The sequence below is a fragment of the Malaya genurostris genome, chromosome 1 (assembly GCF_030247185.1).
Source record: "Malaya genurostris strain Urasoe2022 chromosome 1, Malgen_1.1, whole genome shotgun sequence".
Classification (NCBI taxonomy): Eukaryota; Metazoa; Arthropoda; class Insecta; order Diptera; family Culicidae; genus Malaya; species Malaya genurostris.
Genome location: NC_080570.1, coordinates 111,449,534 through 111,472,354, shown reverse-complemented (window position 1 = coordinate 111,472,354; position 22,821 = coordinate 111,449,534). Strand labels below are relative to the sequence as shown.

The following is a 22,821-nucleotide window of genomic DNA, read 5'->3' as shown; positions in this document are numbered from 1 at the left end:
CGTTAAAAGCCAACGTTTCGAAGGTTATACCTTCTTCTTCAGGGCAAAAAAGACTACAAATATTTTTCGTCAAGTATGGTGTAACATTTATAATGGTTGGTTGAAAAACGGCTACTCTACAACAAGCACTTCCCACGCACATCGACTTCGATTGAGCATAGTGCATACCTTCGAAACGTTGGCCTTTAACGAAAAATAAATGTTTTGACGAGAACCCAATTGACCAAAAAGCCACCTCTTTATTTGAAACAACATTAATTGGTCGCACCCGCATCAAATAAAACGTTAAAAATGTCAAATTTAGAAAACGTATAAAACAACGTTTTTTGCTACACTTTTAAACATATCATTTTCAGATTTTTTTTTTGTGCAAAAAATAAGGACGTACCAGCGAAAGTCCACGATAGGCAAAACGTTGTCGGAAAAGATTATGTCATCAAGCCAAGGTGCTAAGAATTGTGCTAGTATAAAATCTTGGGCTACTTTCTTTTTGTTCCACTTCATTGAAAATTGATGTATTCGCATAATTGTTGAATCGCATTGATTTTATTAATATTTTTCAGAAATTCCATTACAGGTAGTTCATGCATTACTTTTGTGTTTTGCTTGTTTGCTCATCATGACTGCTTCTCAAGTTTTTGTTTATATCAAATTGGTTGTTCCTATAGAAAAAATAGAAACAATCCTTAAGCATCCTAGAACATTTGGAAATAACTTCTAGCGTATGTTTCATTCTTTTTATTTTGTTCTAAAGAGTTTACTTTCATTAACCAATGGTACGACAATAATTATTTGCTAAATTTTATACTGCTTACTTTTTGAATTTTTTGTTCTTTTCATTTTTATACTTATCGATATTTTATAGATACCATCACTAATTTCAAATAGGTTGTGAACAACGTGTATGGACGTGGATGGTTGTTTCTCTTCTCAATTTCTTTTTATTGTGAGTAATTTACTTTGCGCTTCGCTCACCTGCTCCTTATGGTGCAGTTTATTTGACTACAGGTTCTAATAAATGAGTAGTTTCGTGAAATATGATACGATTTCAAATCAGTATCCAACAAGCGGAATTTTAACTTTTTTTTCTTAACCGCAGAGCATGAACGAATACTGAAACCACTTATGTGAACCTAGAAAAATTTCCAAAAATTAATGAGACTTTGCCTTGAACTTCATCTTAGGTAGATCTATGTTTGTGTGTATTTTTTCTAATATGTGAAATAATGTGATTTTACTTTTAAGAGTGTAATCAAATTACGACAATTTTGTTATCTCGGGGATTTTAAAGATATTGTTGATGGGTAAAATGCCAATGGTTTGCTGGTCAATAATTATACACGAAAGAGAACACAGTTCCCAAATATTGTAGTTGTATATGTGAAAGCATTACGATAAACAGCTTTATACGAAATAATCACAAAAAATAAATAACAAACAATGCAAATCTCAATAAACTTTGTAGCTTTATATGTATCGCAATTGCCCACACATTCGATATCCTAGTCTTCTAAAGAAAAAAATTGAAAACGCAAACTCAGTCGCACGTATAACATATACTTGTCATTCTCTATGAAGATCATCTGCAAAATGATACGCAAAATTCCACTTTCCCGATTACTCAGAAAAAAAAACTGATCCCTATAAAATGTACATTAACAACAGTTAACTCGCTAAACTTACCTCTCATCGAAAAAACTAAATTCTCGCAATTAATAATAATAATAATAATACAGCTAAAGTCTATCGTCAGATAGTGTATAAAGTAGTTCCACGACCGTGGCCTTCCCTAAAACCTGACCAGAAATACGGGTTGAACCCACACAAACCGAAAGTTCGAACCCCGTTAAACGGTCACGAGTGCTCGCACGTCCTTCTGCACTACATAGAACTTGTGCTTTTTACCGACAAGGCCCCAGATAACGGCCACGTTCTCAATGATCACATTAATAGGAATGGTGCATAGGGCCCCCAGGACGCAAGCCAGAAACTTGACCACTCCGAACCGGTACAGTGAAAACGATTTGATCACACCGAACACGTACATGTAGATGTTGAACCCGGCAATGAATGCACACAAAAAGTCCACCAAATTCGGGCACGGAATCGGATACAAACCGGCGAAGATCATGTTCGAAGTGGACAGCGGCATCGTGACCCAGGAGTACACGCTGATGCAGAGCAGCAACTTGTTTCGAACTGGGATCGTGTTCGAATGAACCACCAGCAGGATTCCCTGGAGCCAACGTTTCCGCTGCTGCAAAAAATCCAACAGCGTGAAAGGGGACTTCTCGTACATTTCGCCCTCGATGAAATTGAACGTGTACCCCTTGGCGAAGGCACGCATCGCAAAGAAGCAATCCTCGGCGACCGATCCATCGATGCCGTTGTCAAACGAAACCTCCTTTTCAGCGTGGACCTGGAAATGTACACAAAAAGCAAACAATGGTGATCAGTTAACGATTTTGTTAGATAATTATTAAATTAAAACTATAGAAAAAAAATTTTGCTACCCCATGTTTTCAAAAATTTATGAAACATCTGATCAGATGTTACCTCGAAGGAAATTTTTTTTAAAAAAACTTGACTTTGGGACGAAATTTTGTTGTTGTTTTATGCCAAATGTCTTAGAAATGCATGAAAAGTTGAGATCTGGTGTAATCTCAAAAATATATGTCTGAGATTTTGATTTTACGTTTCGTTTTTGACTCATCGGTGCATCGCAGTTTATGGTGAACAGCTAGCGCAATCTGACGACTCAACATAAACTGCTACGCACTGATGACGTCAAAGACGAAACATAAAATAAAAGCACCTAGCCTAAATTTAGGGGTAAACGAAAAGTTTTTTTCTGATGTGGAACACATCTTTATTTTCTATATAGGGGTGCAAATCAGAAACTAAAGGAATAATACACGCAGAAATATGGTCAGGTTTTAAACACTTACAGCTTAGTATATTTTGCATCAATTATTAATATTATTTCATTATTTGAAAGGAAATATTTAAATTCGATTTGAATGTATCAAGTCACGTATTTTCAATTATAAATGATTGAAATTTTAATTAGTAGCGAACAGTGTCCTATTTTGTCTGCTAAGAATCTCCGGCATATCGGATTTCCCTGTCATAGACGACGGTTTTGAAGGAGTAAGCGATATATCAAAGAGAAAGCATCGCTCTGATTGGTCAATCGATTCAAAAGCGAAGCTGTTGGAAGCACGCGAATCTATGAATAAAAGCGAAATTATAGTTAACGTTTCAGTCCTACGCGTAGCATGCTAGACAGCAAGACAAAAAGTGCCATAAAACGATTTGATACTTTAATTGGTATGCTCTGATCTTGTGTCATGCAAGCTCGGATTAAATTCCGTGTTATGTCGTTTCGCCTGAGAAATTGACTACTACCCAAGGTAAATTTTGAGTGCTTAAGAATAATTTCTAATTTAAATAAGATGAACTCGATTGATAATGAGAAAAAGTTTATCGCTTCAACCGAAATCGCAGAATGGTAGAGAAATTTAATACTATAAAAATAACTGCTTGCATACAAAACTTGAACACAAGCTTGACGAGGAGAAGCTTAAATATCAAAAAAAAAAAAAAAAAAAAAATATATATATATATATATATATATATATATATATATATATATATATATATATATATATATATATATATATATATATAAAATATAACAAACAATGTTCAGTGTTGGTCCTTAATCAAGATCAATCTAAGCAGACTGTACAATTGAGGATTCAAAAATGTGACGATTGATTGAACTGTTTGATTGTAGATCATTAGAAATTTTGGTTGCCTTGTTCCACATCAATGGCTCGAACAACCCTTGGGGCTGATCCTTGTAGTTTTTCTTCCCCCTTTAAATTACCATATGTCAGAGAGTTGACCTAAAAATCAAATTCGGGATAACACAAGATCTCGACGTTTCATGCATCTCTAAGACAAAACAATAAAACCGCATAACTTTGAAAATTCGCATAAAAAACACGTAATTTCCAAAATTGATATAAAAAAACGTCATTAATCCACCTAGCAGTGAGATGATACCTTTTTTATCAATCCGCATGTGTTGTTTGAATGAATATTATTCGGTTTTTCAGTTTTCATGACATTATTTTAATGACCGTCGTTTTAAGCGACAATTTGAGATTTTAATCACTCTTTACTCTGTAATGTCGAAACTGCAAATCGGATCAAATTTGAATCTAAAAGTGTGACAATCGATTGAAAATTCCATGATATGTCGAAGTAAGTTCCACTTTGGAGTTTACGGTAATTTAAGGTACTTCCAGAGCCGGTATTCAGGAACCAGCATAACCCAAAGTCGGAAGTCAGAATTGGATAAAATTCATTAATTTTGTATGGGACTATAAGTTTATTTGGGGGCGGCCCGTTAGGCATAAGGTCATTTGGCATAATACCGTTTGGCATAACGCTATTTGGCATAATGGTTATTTGGCATAACGGTTATTTGGCATAATGGTCTTTTGGCATAATGGTCATTTGGCATAATGCCATTTGTCATAATAATAATTTAATTTGTAAATTTTCGTTTGCGTTTCGATCGAGTTATGTTGTGCAAAGAAAACTCGAACGAAATACGTGAATTTTATATTCGGTCCAAATAGTTCAATAATATTAGGTGAAATAGCATTATTACATTTCTTTTTATATTTAAAATTCTGTAGTAAATAGCACACTATCATTTTATACAAGCAACTCACTTAGTGCTAGCACAATATTCTGTTCGTCATAGATGATTCAGGTCGAGACGGCCGAAGGTCGCGAGTGCGCCGGCGACCCGCCGTCGGAAGCGCCGGCCACTCCGGGGGCGCAGCGCCCCCTCAGAAATCACGTCTGTCTAGTTGCGGGCGTTTGCCCGGATTACCCAAAGCTAGGAGCTATCCCTTAGTTAAGTCCGAACGAGCGGCAGCGAGGTCGGACAGCAGGTCATTAAAAACGATGAGGCGTAGCCGCATTAGACCTTTCAAAATTGCAGTAAATTAGAACAATTTCTATTAAGCAGCATGTTCATCTGTTATGCCAAATGACTGTTATGCCAAATGACCATTATGCCAAATAACCATTATGCCAAATAACCATTATGCCAAATGTCGTTATGCCAAACGGTATTATGCCAAACGGCTTTATGCCAAACGTGGTAGCCCCGTTTATTTAATATTTAATTTTTGTTTCTGAAATTCGATTTGGCTTTTTTGAGAAAACGATTGAACTTTGAGAAACGATTCGATACTGAAACCGGAATTCGAAAATCGGTGTAGCCGAAGTCAGATAAATTTACATGAGTAGCTGTATAGTTTACATTTGTTCCAAAATGTTTGAAAATCAGTATAAACATCTTTGAGAAATCGTAGTACGAATTAAATTTTTGGTGCCTTCCGAATCGAAAACTGAATATCACTAAAACTGAAATGAGTTTATTTGGTTATAACTATCCAAACCTGCTAACCCGATAAACCTGATTAATTTATGTGTAATAGACATTTTTATACTAATAACCCTGTATATCCGAAACCGGAAGTTGGATTTGATTGAAAAACAAGATGTTTTATAGAATCTTAAAACCTTTCATTTGAACCTTAGATGATTCTTAGATTTCATTTGAATCTTAGATCGGTTCAGCCATCTACGAGAAAAATGAGTTACACAATTTCAATTTCGTTTCACATATCATCCTGTAGTTCCGGAACCAGAGGTTGGAACCAAACATAATGCAGGAACCTTGTTTGGAAGCATACGACTTTTCATATGGATCTGAGTTTGAAGAAAACGGTTGAGTCATCTCCGAAAAAAATTGAGTGAAATTATTTATTTTGAAATTATTATCACACACGCATTAGCTGATCTCGACGAACTGATTCGAATGGTATATGGGTGTTATGTTCTTCCAGCATTTATTGCTCTAAGTAGTTTAAAACAATATAATTATGGAATTGCTTTCATCTCGAAAAATGATGCCATCATCTGATTTATATATGTCATATTCGAACGATTATGTTGCCAAAACGAACCGTGCTAAAATCGGTCCGAGGTAAAATGTGATGAAAAAGGATGCTGTACACAGTCTTTTTGGCACTTAGAAACAATTGTATGTAACAGTATAAAAATCGTGTTTTACATTGCTGCTCCCAAGCATTTATTTGCCATACAGCACTCAAAACTTCTACTGCTGGAATAGGGGGAAAAAGTCGCTTACACAAAAATTGCGAAATCTCCGTTAAAAATGGACGGATTTTAACAATCTATGGCTTGTTGGATAGCTATTACCGTGCGGAATCTAATTCTATACCTATTTTTCACATATATATAAAAAGGTAAAACGCGTTACTTCATAAATTCGCGTAGAAAAAGACCCCAGTGTACTGGCGTTGCTCTGATTTTTTTGCAAAACTTTTGATCCAGTGTACTATAACATTAACAGTTGTAGAACACATGAATGCCACGATAGAATTTCTTTAATAATTAGCAAGAAAAGTATGAATGAACCTTCTGAAAATTATCTTATCGAAGTCGCACCTAGCAAACAATATGCGCGCAGATCAACGAAGGTCGATTAGCAAGCTGGTAGATTTAGATAACAGGAAAATTATAACTTTGCGGGCAGAGATATGCCTTTTAGTGTAAATTATTACGCATTTTTTTCGAACTAATACTGGTGTTAATATTGCAGCATCACATAAACGAAATTACGTTATTTCTATTACCCGAACTATTGAAATAAGTAAACTAGCAACAAAAATAAATTTGTCGTATAACATTTTCATGACATTTGGACATATAAAAGCTGAGATATCGCGCTAAATGTGACAAATTCGAATAATACTGCACGAAATTTGAAGAGAGGTGCTCAATCTCTGTAATACGAATAATTCAAAATTTGTACGTATTAAGTTAGAGATAGTTATAAGTAGGTAGATATTTTATTAATAATTAAAATAAATATTATGATTAAACATTATTATGTAAAACAAGAGTAACTAAAACACCAATTATTAATAACGAATCGTATGAACAACAAAGATGAAAGGTCAAAGGGTCAAAACACTTGTACTGTAAAACGTTGATGTAATACACAAAAATAAGATTAATAAACAGATATTTATGCAAAAAAAGCTAAATGTGACAGTACATTCGTAATGTCGGTCGGAAAATGATCATCAAACAAAGAGTCAACATTCAGATTTGTTTTAAACTTGGTAAAACTTTTACCGAAACTCATCAAATCATGAAACAAGTTTATGGCGGCGATTGCCTATCTCGTAACCGTATTCAAGAGGTGGGTCAAACGTTTTCAAGAGGAACGGGAGGACTTTGAAGACGACGAACGTTCGGACCGGCCAAAAATCCATTAAAAAGAGCCGCAATCATCGCTTAAATATATGGAATCGGAAATATCAATATCCGCAGCGTCGATTTATCGCATTTTGACTGATAATTTAGGTCTCAGAAAGGTGTGTGCTCGATTTGTTCCACACACTTTGAAACAACACGGAAAAGATCTCAGAATTCAACTTTCAAGACACTTTAAAGAGGCCGAGATGGACCCAAACTTTTTGTATCCGATAGTGACTGACGACGAAAATTAATATGAGCCCGAAACCAAGCGAATTCACATTTAGCGCGATATCTCAGCTTCCTATACGTCCAAATGTCATGAAAATTTTATATGCCAACACTGGAGGATACACATTTCAGACAGATGACGGATAAAAATTTCAGACAGATGGTGACACTAGAAGCCGCGCTGCTTGAAAGTCCTGGAACTTTTGAATTGTACCTTGCTGTAAAAAATTATCAATCATTACCTGAGTGACTACGTAGCTCCCCTTCCAACTGAAGAACGGTTTGTGGAACATTTTGAACTGTAACCGCAGCTTCCCCATATCATCCGATACACGAAAACTGTCCGCCAGCGTCGTTAGCCAGTTGACTACATTCTCGTTGGCATAGGTAATCAAGCCCTGCCCGAAGGGATGTTTCCCATCCAGCACAAAGTTGATGATGCCACGCACGCTGTTTTCCGTAAGCAAAGTTTCCTCGTCCAAATGTACCACCCAGTCGTTATTGTTAAGTACATTCACCGTGTCTTCCAGGCAGTACTGCAAAGCGCGCGATTTGAACATTGCACCCGTTTTGGTTTTGTAGTCTTTGGGGACAACGATTTCCCGGGTTCGTCGGTGTTTCGGCAGGTTGACGGCTTTATCGGTAACAACTTCAATGAGGAAGTTCTCTAGGCCTGTGTCTAGACATGTGTTCATGTTACGCATAACATTCGATTTGACTAGATCCGGGTAGTCACCTCTAGTTACTACCCTAATACAGATAAAAGGTGCCAGCAGTGGTGATCCTTTCAGCACTACCTTTTCTGGGAAGGCATTATAAAATACCAAGCCGAAAAAGTTGAACAGTACTTGTGGTAAGGTGAGAAACGTCAGCATGCGCAATGTGTAGAGCAGCAGCGTTGGTATTGTGCCATATTCCTCCCAGGGATCGATCGAAACGAAGCTATTTTCATTAACCTTAATACCACCGGAGAAAACTTCGAACACAATCAGCAGTGTGAAGAGTAACGCGCAATGCATAAGATGTTTGGAAATGGAGTTCAGCATTTTAAAATTGTATTCGGTAACGAGTGTTATCACTATGTCGCCTAATTATCGCACTTTTTAGACTTAACTGGATCTTACAGGGAGCAGCTTCTCTGAGATTTATTTTTTCGTTCTTGGGTATCACCACCTATCAGTTCTAGTCACTTTGATCTTAAACTATTAGCTTTCCATTCTATCTACAATTGATTACACATGGAGTTCCCCAAGCAGAACTTTGATTTTGAACGCAGTCACTTCAGATGAACTACGTTTCCGGTGGAGCATGGTGACTGGTCATACTGGAGATCGCTTCGTAACAGTCCCGAATGATTGCCCTCGGTTTAGATTCGTCGTATCTCGCAGGGTTTCACCTGTAAAGAAAAATAAAAGCAAATATTTAATCCAGTGCGGGTGAAATCAACTGATAAGGACATGATCAAATAAAACTACGACACACTGATTGCAAAAACTCATACCACTTGAGGATATCAACCGTAATAATCATCCAATTCCGTCACATTCTATTGTGGAATACCTTCAATAAAGATAACAAACAAAGCCTTGATACAGCTGAATCACCATAATATTATTTGTATTAACCGTAGCTTAATACTTATTGCATATTCCCGCATAAAACATTGACTAAAAGTCATTTAGGGGTTTTGGTATCGTATGAGTACCGATTTGAGCTAAATGCACATGACTATTTCATCTTCGACTCATCAAAGATAACCTGTTCTAATCCACCTAGTGGTGTAATGTGCCTTTCTCATATCAATCATTCTATTATATACTGTGGTAATCTTAAAAATAATTTTCTTCGATCCTTGAAGGAATAACCGGAATTGCTTTGTTTGGTCGTCTACTGATATGGACTACTGATTTAAGCAGTTTTGATGATAATTTAGATTTTTTAAAGTTATTTGTTTCACCCCTTTAAGTGATGGTATACAAGTTTTAACACACTTTACTCTATAATTCCGAAACCGGAAGTCGGATCCAAATGGCATTCGGAAGTTTTGTATATAATCATAAGACCATCCATTTGAATTTTAGTTTGTAAAAATCGGCCACGCCAGTGCGCTATTTCCATTTTTTGTGACACTTTTACCCCATAACTCCGGAACCAGAACTCCAATCCAAACAAAATTCAGGAATGTTGTTGTATAGGATCACAAAACCTCTCATTTGAATCTAAGCTTGCGAAAATCAGTTCACCTATCACTGATAAAAGTTGGTGCTCTTATTTTAAAAATTTTTTGCACATTTTTCCCTATATTTCCGGAACCGGATGTCGGATCCAAATAATATTCAGGAATTTGGTATGGGAATACAAGACCTTTCATTTGAATCTGAGTTTGTAAAAATCGGTTCATCCGCTTTTAAGAAATCATAGTGATTTTCGGCTTGGAGTTCACGATCACTTTTTTTCTTACTTCCGGAATCTGAAACGAAGATTCGGTATACCCAAAATCAATGTATTTCGTCATCAACTAATCAAATCTGTCAAATTCGAGAATTATACGGCTATTTGAATGTATTTGTATTTTTTTCGTGTTATGTATAAAAATATGCCTTGAAAATGAAATTTTTATCCATATCAGTTTGTATTCCGGAACCGGAAGTCGAATCCGGAAGAAATTTGGTAGGATTATATGGGTTTATAAAACCTTTCATTTGAACTTACGCTGGTGAAAGTTGGATGACCGGCCTCCGAAAAATCGAATAAACGTTTATGGTTCATTTTGCACATTTTACCCCGTAACTTTCAAACCGGAAGTCGTACCCGGATGAAATTCAATAGCAACCTATGGGACCATAAGACCTTTAATATGCATCTTTGTTGAAGAGAATAAATTGAGCAGTCTCTGAGAAAATCGACTGCACTTTTTCTTCATTTTTTTGCACATTTTACCCCGTTACTCCCGAACCGGAAGTCCGATCTGGGTAAAACTCAATAGCAGCTCATAGGACCAGGAGACCTTTCATTTGAATCTTAGTTTGTGAAAATTTGTTTTCATATTTTTGTTATTGTTAATGTAATTGCGGTGAAAACCAGCTTTTGAACCGAAGCCCGGAAGGCCGAGTTTCATATACCATTCGACTCAGTTCGTCGTGTGACTGTGTGTGTGTATCTTTGTGTGTAAGTAACAAAAATGAGTACTCGATTTTCTCGGAAATAGCTGTACTGATTTTCACAAACTTAGATTCAAATGAAAGGTCTCTTTTTCGCTATTCCCATGTATAAATGCTATGCAATCACTGTGAAAACGAACATTTTAACCAATGCTCGGAGGGCCGAATGTTATATCCCATTCGATTCAGCTCATCGAACTGAGAAAATGTCTGTGTGTGTCTGCCTGTCTGTATGTGTGTATGTATGTAACAAAAATATGCACCAACTTTTCTCGAAGATGGCTGAACGGATTTTCACAAACTTAGATTCAAATGAAAGTTATTATGATCCTATAGTCTGCTATTGAATTGCATCCCGATCCGACTTCCGGTTCCGGAGATATAGGGTAATATTCACCAATAAATGAAAAAATGTGCACTCGCTTAAATATGGCTAAACCGATTTTCACAAACTTAGATTCAAATGAAAGGTCTTATGGTTTTGAAAGCCTGCTGTTGAATTTCATTTGAATCCGTCTTCGGTTCCGGAGTTATGGGTAAAAATTAAGGAAAAGGTGTGCTCTAGATTTTCTCGGAAATGGCTCAATCGATTTCCACAAAGACTCAAACGAAAGGTATTGAAGTTATTCAAAAATTTCTAGAACATTTCATCCAGATCCTACTTTTGATTTCGGAACTAGAGCGCGATAAGTGGAAAATGTTCAATTTCATGAGTATTTTTCCACAAACGATGGCAAAAGCATGTATGAATCCAATAAAACTAACTGATAAATTCTCCTAGTATGTAGAACTTTTCAGTTTGTGAGCATATAAACTTAATTCGGCAGTACTGGTCCCTCACTTCCTGTTTCGGAAGCACCGAAAAAGGTGAAGAACAGCTTCAAAAGTGGAACTCAAATCGATTTCTAAGCGATGCTTGAAGTGATTCTCACAAATCTTGATTTAAATTATAGCTCATATTGTCTCACAACTGTTAAATTTCATCCGGATTCGACTTCCGATCCCGAATTACAGGGATGAGTGTCAATGCTTCCAAACCGCCATATAAAATGACGATACAATGCAACGGTACGTGTTGGTACGGAAGAAAAAAAAAACAACATTACTGATTACTTACTCACTTTTCTCAGATATAGCGTGACCGATTTTCACAAACTTAGGTTCAAGCAAAGGCCTCATGGTCCCATACAAAACTTTATAATTTCATCCGGATACAATTTTTGGTTCCGGAATTGAAGGGTGAAGAATGTTAACAAATTTATATTGAACTGGACTCTAAACTATTCTAACCAGAGGCGTCTAGTGACGAAATTCACGGGTTGTGCACTGCTTATGCATTATGATATCAGATGTAACAGTTCGTTGTAAGTGAAAATTAAAGATAGAGGAATGGATATTCGTTTGTGTTTTTCAATAGAATGTAATAACGAAGTACTTGAATTGGACCTTTTTAATAAACGTATTTCGTATCATCGATACAGTAGAAGAATTAGGCACTCTGCATGTCGAGTATGTCTATCAAAAACTTCATCTATAAAAGCTCTTCAACGTTGCAACTGAGACAGCAATTTGTTTTCAACTGCCATAAACATAAGCCACTAAAGTGTGCATACTAGTTCTCACAGAGCAAAACGTGACTGAGAACAACAAATCTCAGAGCTGAGTTCTCTTCTTGAATCTGTGCAGTAGCTCATGTGCACGGAAAAAACACAAGCACAGCGACAAGAGATATTTGAAATTTTATGTTGGGTGTACATGAGATGGCTACGTATTGGCTACGGCAGTGCGATACGAAAAGATCTTTTGGCTGTATTGTCCAGCAAGCATTTACGGTGAATTTGTGTTTATAGTGCTGTAGACAAAATAGCTCATTATTTTATATTCGGTACCCAAACTCTAAAAAATAATTGAAAGCAGATGGTGATGCAGTTAATTCCTTCAATTGGACTGGTTGTGCAGTACACGGGGTGCACTTGACGACAAGACGCCGCTGATTCCAACCGTTAGTGATGGTTAGTAGACGGCCTATAAAATTGATTCCGACTATCCTGGCTACCGATTTCCGATTTTGGAAGCACCGAAAATAGTAATGAAGTACTCCAAAATGAAACTCAGACTATTTTCTTAGAGACGGTTAATCGTTAAAAATTCTATACCGTCATCTAAGCGAAGAAGCAGAAGGGGGAAATTCCTTTTTGCTAGGTTCAATACTGTTCCAATTTGTGGGTCATATTTGTTACTAGTCATAGGAACCAACTTCGGCTATTTCGGTCCCCGAAATTGGATTTCGAAAGTATTGGAAATAGCGGTCAAAAACTGCCAAAAGGATCTCACTCACTTTTCTTTATGATGGTCCAATCGATTTTCACAAACTTATAGATTCCAGGAATAAGGTCTTACCATGGATTCGTGTTGGAAAATACTTTCGATTACGGAACTGTTTTGATTCGTAGACTTTGCTAGATTAAGTTCGAACAAACTTTCCTTTGATATGAGAAAGGCAGCATTACACCACTAGGTGGATTAAAACAGATTTTATACTATATTGTAAATGTTTCTATCACTTCTGTTCACACAAAACGGTCCGCTCGAATGTAATAACCCTTGGAGTTGTATTTTTATTAACTAGATCAGGCACTATAAGCAATACCATGTATATGAAATGTAATGTCATACTGCACTGTTTTTCATGTCATAATCATGTAAAATTCCTACGCATTGAAGTTCATGCATCGTACTACAACGGTTAAGTATATTACAGTTATCACACCTTATTGGAATTGTGAAATTTTATATCTTAAAGACGTAATGTTTTGATTATGTACTTTCGTGAAACTACAACCAACGATTCCAGGAAAATTTTGCTAATCTTATTCGGCGATAACAAAAGCCTAACGATCAGTTGTTTGCGTGAAGATAAAAATGCGCCAATATTTACTAATACCACGACTTGACTTTTTTTACGAAACAAATCAGCTGATTGTTTACACGTACATTATCTCGATCCTACTCAAACATAGAATTGCGCGCTTTCGATAAACACAAATTGATCGGATGGCCACAATCGGAAAGAACACTACCGAGAAAATCGAACAGTTTCACTTTCCAGTATACACTATTTTTCGTCACTAGTGTCATCAAGTGCCATCAACGAACAAGGTCCTGTGCTGGTCAAGTCGTGGAGGAAAGCGACCAACCGGCGACACACAAAGAAACACGATAGCAAATAAAAAATGCCTGCAATGCTCGCGCACGCGCCTACCTGCCCACTTTCGGTTATGCAATGCGATGCCGTCGGTTTTCGTTGGCGGCGTCGGTGATTCGCAGCACACGCCGGTCCGCAGCGGGAAAACTGGCGGTTGGTTGATGCTGGTGACCTTCTCTACTAGATGGTAGTGTATTTTGCATCTACCCCAGTAAGACCTGGTAGTATTGACATTCACGGCAGAACCAGGCGGGTTTGAATGCAACCGGCGACGACGTACACTCGGTACAACGTGTGAGTGCCCTCCTGGTGTGACATCCAATCAGCTTCGCGGCAATTGTGTCAACCCTGACCAACGATACGACGAGTACTGAATAAATTCCGATAATGCCGCTCTGTTAGTATATGAAAGCAAGCCAACAGCAGCAGCAGTTGCCGTTATCAGCTGTTGGCTCATTATCACTTGCACCCGGCAAAGATTCTACGGTGCATTATAAGAAAAACGAACAATGCAAACAAACTCGTCTGGTGTGTCCAACACAAATACAGAACCACTAGAAATAATTCTGATTTAATTTATTCTTTTTTTATACAGATGGGAAACAAAATCTCAAATTTTAGCGCTTGCAGTTTACTTGTATCTTTTTAAATTTACTTACTCTGAGTAGTCAATTGTATTCGAAATAACTCTCAAGCGAATTGTGTGTTACGTATGACGAGTGTCTTCATTTTTGCAATGTTTTCATTGAAAGAAAAACAGATAAATCTGTGCTATATTTATTTTTTCTTCATGACCTAATATTGACGATCAAAAATTCTTATTGGGATTGAGAATTTCTAGTTCTTTACTAGCTGCCTAGTCGATGAATGCTTGAAAATTATTGATATTTTCCTCTTCAACAAAGAACATCTACCTTTTCACTGAGAATAAATCCTAGTGATAAATATCTGGTCAATTTTAAGAGGTTAACCTTATATCGCTCAACTAGCGAGACGGAAAAAATATGTAACACTTTAAAAGGAGACTTTTGGTATTTCCTATATATGCTCAGAGTTTTGCTCTGATAAGTCGATTAGTGATTGTTCCAGATTGGTTACGATAATTGTTTTTAAAACATCCCGTCGAAAACTCGAGAAATTAAGATTTATAAACTTACTGAAACTGGTACGGCCTCGACTAATTTAGTCATGGTAGACTTCCAAAGCAATGGTAGATTTCCAAAAAATACATACAAACTTGGAGTTCACAACAATAGAATTCGGCTTCTAATCATTTTCCTGATCTGGCTGTAAAGATTCACTGCATGAATCTGAAGCAGATTCGCTAGGAAAAACAACAAGATGGATTATGTCAAATATATTCCAAATATGCATGAAGAAAATCATAACCTTGTTTTCTGAGTCTATTGTTTCTTGCGTGCCGTTTGATCAGTTCCCGAGGTAAACACTGAGAATCCATTGACAAAATACTCTGTCGTTTTGGGTATCGACTAAAATCTGAAAATAAAATTACTTGATTTGCTCAGTTTTTTCGGATAGACTTGAAAAAATCCAGACATTCGATTTCTTTGGTAGAATAAATTTAGTTACTATTCCAATACTTTTTTTCATTTTTCGTTCGATTAAAATTTATTCAACAAAATCATTCTCCCTTCTATTACAATCGCTTCTGTTTAAGCATCCCCATACGACATTGCGTTATTTCTCCAAAAGCGTTGAATGTCATTCCCCGAAAGATACTTCACCGAACGTCAATCCGTCCAATTCGATTATTTTTGTGTGAAATGTGCTTAAAGTATATTTTTTCAACTCAAAAAATGTTTTCCGAGTTCCAACTGAGTATAAATATTATTTGAAACAACTTATTTACTTTTAAATGATACATACACGATACAAGTTTCGTCGGTGAGCCGTTGTCGGAAGCTGTAGCTTACATCAGAAATCAGTGATAGCGAAATCAGATAGGATAATTTTATCCGGTTGCTGCATTGAGATAAATTTTGAGAATTATGTATTACGCATTATGTAATAACAGAAAGCAAAAGTTATCTCTGTTGTTAAGGACTGCACACGAAAAAAAATGCAACAGATGATAATCACCAAAGATTTATTTTAAGTCGGATATTTGATTAAACTCTCATGGATTATTTGCGCACCTGTTGGCTAACCTTTTGCAAAGTTGGTTTATTCAACCTGCTCACCTAATGTAAATGCCGGCGCCTAGGACTTAGCACTGCCCATCAAATTCTGTGCCATCTTCGTATGCTTCGGGCAATGGCACGATGCCAGATTCCTCCAAAACAGAGTGTCACCTTCGCGAGACCAGAGTATGGACAACAGGCACAGAATGGTACCGATCATTATGTACGACTTGCTGAATTTAACGCACCTACAGATCACCTGCAACACCAAGACTTCTTAGCAAATTAATAGCCCTTCTTCTTCCGAGATTTCTCGGGAGCATCCTTGCATTTCTTCGCTTTTGTTTCGCTTGCCAGCTCACCGCGGATTCATATGGATTTTCTTGGACGGTTTTACCACACAGGACAATAGTCAAATAGTCGATTCCCAACAGTTTAACGATCCACCTGTGATCTGGATTTTCCACAACAGCGCACTTAATTTTAATTTTTTTCATGTTACATTCTAAACTAATTTTTTCTCAAATTTCATCAGTTTCTACCCATACGATATAAAGTTATGCATAAAAGAAAGTGTTGCATTTTTGTTCGACTACAGTCCTTATGACCGATATTCATTAAATCGAAAGTTCAAACTAATGTAAAGTTTTTTTTAATTGGTATAGCAGCTAGGAAACGGAAAGAAAGAATACAATATTTTAAAAATTCATCAATTCGAGTGCAGATACTTTGGAATTTTCAAGGTTTTCTAGATTCACCAAAACTCCAAAAGGTTTATTCCAGAAACCTACATTAAGGGCTGAGGACAGTAGTGTAAAGTGGTAGGTTTTTTTGCTATTTTTCCGTTTCAAATTGAATTTTTTTGGAAACGGTGCAGAATATAAAAAACCCACCTGACAATGTCTTCGAAATTTAGTTGAGAATATTCTGTGAAATTTTCAGAATGAATCATTGAATTTAGCGGTCGTGTTGTATTTTTTTTTTGACTGAAGAACTGCTGAAAATTGGAACGCTCGGAAATGCATACCCTCTACTTGTTCATCAAATATCTCGGCTTTGAAGGCTTGTATCATAAATCTACCATGACAAAGTCTAGATAATTTAGTTGAGATGCGATTAGTACATATAAACATATATGTTATCTCGATAAAAATAAAGTCTTGTATTTTTCTGTGAAACAAAGTCAGTTTCAATGCATCCGCCATTTTTTCGCTTTGGTTTCCTGATAGCATTCTGAAAAATGAGAGAGAAATAAAATTGGCTCGACAAGGCTGCCAAACACACACACATTCAATCTTTGTGAAAGTTGAATATTTTTTCATTGTTCATTGGAATCCATGTTATGTCCAATCCATACGATAGATTAATGTGATAAAACTTCTCATCAAAATAATAAAATGAATGCTGGCAACCCGGTACAGTTTGCTCATATACGAGAGAGTACAAGAGAAATACGATGCGCAAAGGGAATTGAGCGAGCCACGTGGTCGATTTAAAACTCAACATGCGACCGTCTGTCCTCAGACCTTAAGGTTTAAAGCTGGATTACTAAGTCGAACTATTAGTTCGATGCTAATACACCGATGAGTCTAAGACGAAACGTAATCATAAAACCTGTTCTAAACCACCTAGTGCTGTGATGATACCTTTTTCATATTACCTATATTTTTATATATTTTCATTGAATCTTGAATAAAAATAGGAATGAAATCAGTTTCGCTTTTGGAATTTTTTAACATGATTTCTGGTACTTCCGGACAGACAACTAAGAATCAGTATCGAAAAGTAAACGAAATCGATTCGTTTGGCTAGCAACAAACATAAAGTACAATTTGAAACAGTTTTGAGCCAGATTTAGAAGAATTTATTCGTATTTGGCAACTTTGCTCAAACTGATGATTTGAAATTTTAAGCGCACTTCACCCTGTAATTCCGGAGCCAGATTCAATAGCCCGTGAGACCTTTCATTAGAGCCTAAGCTTGCGAAAATCCATTTTGGGGACAAAAAGTCAGTTCCGCATATTTTTGCAATTGTTTTCATTTATCATCCTGCAATTCCGGAACCTGAGGTCGGATCCGGATTTTAAAGCGTTCTATGAGCATGTAAAAATCGACTCAGCCTTCCCCGAAAAAATCAGATGCATTTTTTTGCACATGAACACCTATACAGACACACACAGTAATTTTGTGATCTCGACGAAATGGTTCGGATGGTATATGACCCTCGACCTTCACTGTGATTGCATATCCTTTTCATATGAGAAAGGCAAGAAGTGGAAATAGAACAAACTTGTTACTTGGATAACCAGACCACTAAATAAAGGTTGGAAAGTTTGGTTCTTTCCCGCAAAGGTAATATGTGAAAATTAAGGAAAAAGTGTGCACTCAATTTTCTCGGAAATGACTTTACCGATTACCACGAACTAAGACTTGAACAAAAGGTATTGGAGTTGTTCAAACATATCTAGAACATTAAATCCGGATCCGACTTCCGGTTTCGAAACTAGAGCAGGATAAGTAGAAAACCTTCAATTTTATGAATATTTTTCCATAAACGACGGCTAAATCAGGTATAAATCCCATAAAACTGACTGATATTTTTTCTGGTTTGCAGAACTTGTTAGTTTATGAGCATATAAATTTAATTCGGCAACACTGGTCCCCCATTTTCTGATCCGGAAGCACCGAAAGTGGTTAAGAGCAACTCCAAAAGTAGAACTCACTTCGATTTCTCAGCGATGCTTCAACCGATTCTTGAAAATCTTGAATAGAATTGAAGCTCATATTGACTCAAAAGCTACTGAGAAATATCACTTTCGTACACACTATAAGGAAAACGAAACCCAACACCGAAGCTGACTACTTACTCACTTTCCCCAGATATAGTGTGACCGATTTTCCCGAACTTAGGTTCAAATCAAAGGACCTTATAGTCAGTTCGGTTTTACATCTCATCCAAGTCAGTCGATAAAACAAAACCACTTACGTTCGGGACAGAAGAAACCAACTACAGTATTGTGTAGTGAATAATAGAACGACCTCGACATGAGTGAACCAAACGAACAAAAGCTACCAGTGCAAAATTCGACCTTCGATACGAGAACTTGAAGGTTTGCTTAAGAAGCAAATGCATCTTGACATTAAACGTGTGCATTTACTTCAATGTAATAAGACGAATAATGTTGTTCACATCACGAGAACATTAAGTACAACATTCCAGTATATATGGATGATAGTGCTATAGAAGTTCGTGTGCATGATCTTCACTCAAGCGTCACCGATTCTTATATTCGCAAAATTATGTCCCAATACGGAGAGATTCTCTCTATCGAAAAAGAAAAATGGAAGAATTTTTTCCCCGCTATTCTAATTGGCGTACGTTTATTACGCATACACTTGAAGAGGCCTATACCTTCTTATGTGATTTTCGGTCAAGATACAAGAATTCCGTGCAAATCACTTGTTACTTATGACAACCAGATAGCCACATGTCAATATTGCCAGAAAGCTGTTCACTACGGTAAGCCATGTGATAAACTGGACAAGGAGACAACTACACCAAAGGACAACGGTGCTTCCTTCACACCAACCCCAAGCAACCCCAGTACACCTGTGACAGTCACCAACAACAGTGAAGCATCCCCTTCAACGAATCCATCAGTATCCCCTATAGAACAGAGTACACCAGCTGCAGTTAACAACTTATCCTCCAACCAACCAGCAACTGCAGCCAATGTACAACAAGATGCATCTACAGCAACTAGCAACGAAAAGAAGACGGAAATCGACAACAATACCATTGATGCGGCAATGGATGACGAGACGAACCACGAATGAAGTGCCCCTCAATCCTCGCAGGAGGGAAATGGAAACTCCTCTCCCCCTAGAGAAAGGGTGACAGCGAGATCCAACTCAAAAAAAAATTATTTAAAAAATTGGCTCAATCGGCCACGTAAAGCTTGTACGCAAATAGGGCTGAATAAAAAATATCTTTTTAATAAAAAAAGGCCCTATAGTCCCATAAAAAGCTTTAGAATTTCACCCGAACGACTATTTTCTCAAAGATGGTTAAATGATTTAAATTTTATAGCGCCACCTAAAACGACGAAGTGAAGGGGGGGGGGGGGGGGGATCTCACTCACTTTTCTTCAAATGGCCTAATCGATTTTCACAAATTTATAGATTCAAAGGATAAGGTCTAACAATGGATTCGTTATGGATAATACTTTCGATTCCGGAACTCCGGTAGGGTGCTTTGAGTTGTAGATTTTGCTGGATTACGTTCGAACAAACTTTCCTGTTTCTATTCAATGAACTGTTGTTTTTGGAACTCTACAGTAATATTTATGATAGTATGAGTAATATGATAAAGGCAACATTACACTACTGAAGTCTCCGTTCTATGCTAATAAACCGCAATTTACCCGAAAGTATGGTGCGGAATTTACCTTTCAGAACAAGGAACAGTCTGGACGTAAGTCATGCTCTGTGAACCAAAACATGGACCAGAAAACTGTTCAAGTTTTCTTTAAACAAAAGGGTGCTTCGAAATGGATTGAGGATTTTCAAAAAACCAGACAAAAATAAAAGGAATTGAAAAACAAGCCGAATTTATTGAACTAACAGCCCACAAGTTATACAAATTATATCATGATAAAATCGACAAAAAGGCAAGCAATTTGTGAATGTGGAATACTTTCGAATTCAATTGTAATAACAGATACGATGACAGCGGATGTTTACGATCCAGAATGGTTGCAGCAGCGCCTACTACTCATGGTGCGAAAACATCATAATCCAGTACTGATTTGGTTGCATTTGGCATCAGTGCATTGCGCAAAGAACACGGTACCTTAGTACAAAGCCAACGGAGTCGAATTCGTACTCACAAAGATGTGGCCTCCGAATTGTCGCCACTTTTTGGGCCCAGACAAAAACATATTCGCGTAAACATGCCAAGGCAGCGAATTCCATCACAACTTTTAAAAAGACCAGAAAAGTAACCAAAATCGTCCGCTCCTTAGCAAAGAATTCAATAGATCTCGTAAATGTCACGTCGACCTGTCGTAGAGTATAATAGAGAACGGAACAACGAAATAAAAATTTAATTTGCTCAAAAATTAAGGTCGTACTGTTATTTTCGAATCGTGCTTGGACTCATTGGAACACCCTATAACGCGATGATACATGTTTACAATTCGAAGCCTTTGTTTCGAACAATCCATCTGCGAGGTCGACTTTCAATAACTTTCCTGAAGATACATTGAAATAAAATTACACTATGCTTTAAAACACTCACCACTCGTTCACTGTGCAGAGGGACGCCGGTTCTATTATCAAATTTCAATTCTGATTCTCGCCGTCCGATTGCCTTAAACTTGAAAATCGACCGCTTCATTGTACATCAGCCGGCGATAGCCCCGATCTGAATATAGCGATCACACAGTCACAAGTTGTTGATTTTTTTATTATGTTTCCCAGTACTAGCCGATTACGTGCCCGTAGCTAAGAAGACGCGTGACTCATCGGTGCCGGTCGGTGCGGAGTGAGTGATGTATGTATATTTTTGTTTTCAATGGGAAATTATCAAATATCAGTCCCCCGTTGCACAGTAACAATGCATACAATGAGGACAATCAAATACAGTACATGGGGTCGTTTAGTAATATATCAAACCGGAGCTAAATTTAGAGATGTTGTCAAGGCATGATTTCGGATTACCTCGCTCGCTCCAGAGAACGTTTGCATGGTCGAAGTTCACACATTTGAATGATAAACCAATTAGAGTTAGAGTTTGAAAAGCTGTTAAACTTTCCGTGCTGACTGTGCAAGTTAAGGACAAATCCCGCATGATGGAAATAGTCACGTATACCAAAAGCAATTCAAGCTGGATTGACTCATTTCGGTTCAACTGTAATCGAGCACTGATAGCACAATCAAGTCTATTGATTGCCGGCCTCGGTTATGTCAAACTTTTTTTCCATTATTTTAGCTGCTGATTCAGTGTAATGGAAACCAGTTAAACTTTATAGCGCGGAGCAGATTTTAACCAGTAAGTCAGACTTCTCTCAATACTTACAAAACAACAAATGATTCTATTCTCTAAACTAACATGACAAACAAATAAAATTTATGATGGTTAATTAGGCAACACATTTGTCAGATATTTTCTGTTTACTAACCTGAACTAATGAGAAAGATTACATCACTGACGAATTCAATCTAAACCTTATATTACAATTCATAACCGGTCACAACGTCATTAGTAGACTGATGAGACTCATTAAACACTCAAACCGTGCTGGGTTTAGTAAAACCCAGAAGATAGAAATAAAGGCATCAAACAAGATAACACGAATGCTGTGCTTTATTGATACGTTCTAATACTGCTACGTGGCTATTGTACTCAACGATAAACGCTATATATAAAGGGCACAGTCAACTGACCGGTGATTACCGGGTTACGTTACACGTATATTCACCGGTATATACGTTGGTGGAGGAGGCGTCAATATTGGAGACCAATTATTAACTGGCTCCTCGATTAGAAAATAATTGGACAGTAGTTGCGGTTATGTTCGGTACTTTACATCAGGCGTTAATAGTTTAGCACAATCATTTGGATCATATTTTATCTATTGATACGAAAAGATGAGCAGATTTCGCGCCCTTTCCAGTAACGGTCTGAAAAGTCCCGGGCCTAACA

The 22,821-nt window shown here is 37.0% G+C and overlaps 1 protein-coding gene across 4 annotated transcripts in view; it reads right to left on the bottom strand.

Moving 5' to 3' along the window:
- Window positions 1-518: 518 nt before the first annotated feature.
- Window positions 519-22,821, bottom strand: part of LOC131425415 (beta-1,4-mannosyltransferase egh) — a 65,696-nt gene continuing 43,393 nt past the window's right edge. Inside the window, exons 1-3 of one of the 4 annotated variants that reach the window (XM_058587310.1) lie at window positions 14,032-14,336; window positions 7,851-9,004; window positions 519-2,419 (exon numbers count right to left, since the gene is read on the bottom strand). In XM_058587310.1, the coding sequence (XP_058443293.1) occupies window positions 1,847-2,419; window positions 7,851-8,654 (1,377 nt within the window). In that variant the 5' untranslated portion in view covers window positions 8,655-9,004; window positions 14,032-14,336 and the 3' untranslated portion in view covers window positions 519-1,846. Of the gene's footprint in view, window positions 2,420-7,850; window positions 9,005-9,109; window positions 9,169-13,763; window positions 13,914-14,031; window positions 14,337-22,821 lie in introns of those variants that run through there. The other 3 variants (XM_058587311.1, XM_058587312.1, XM_058587309.1) reach the window with 3 other exon arrangements.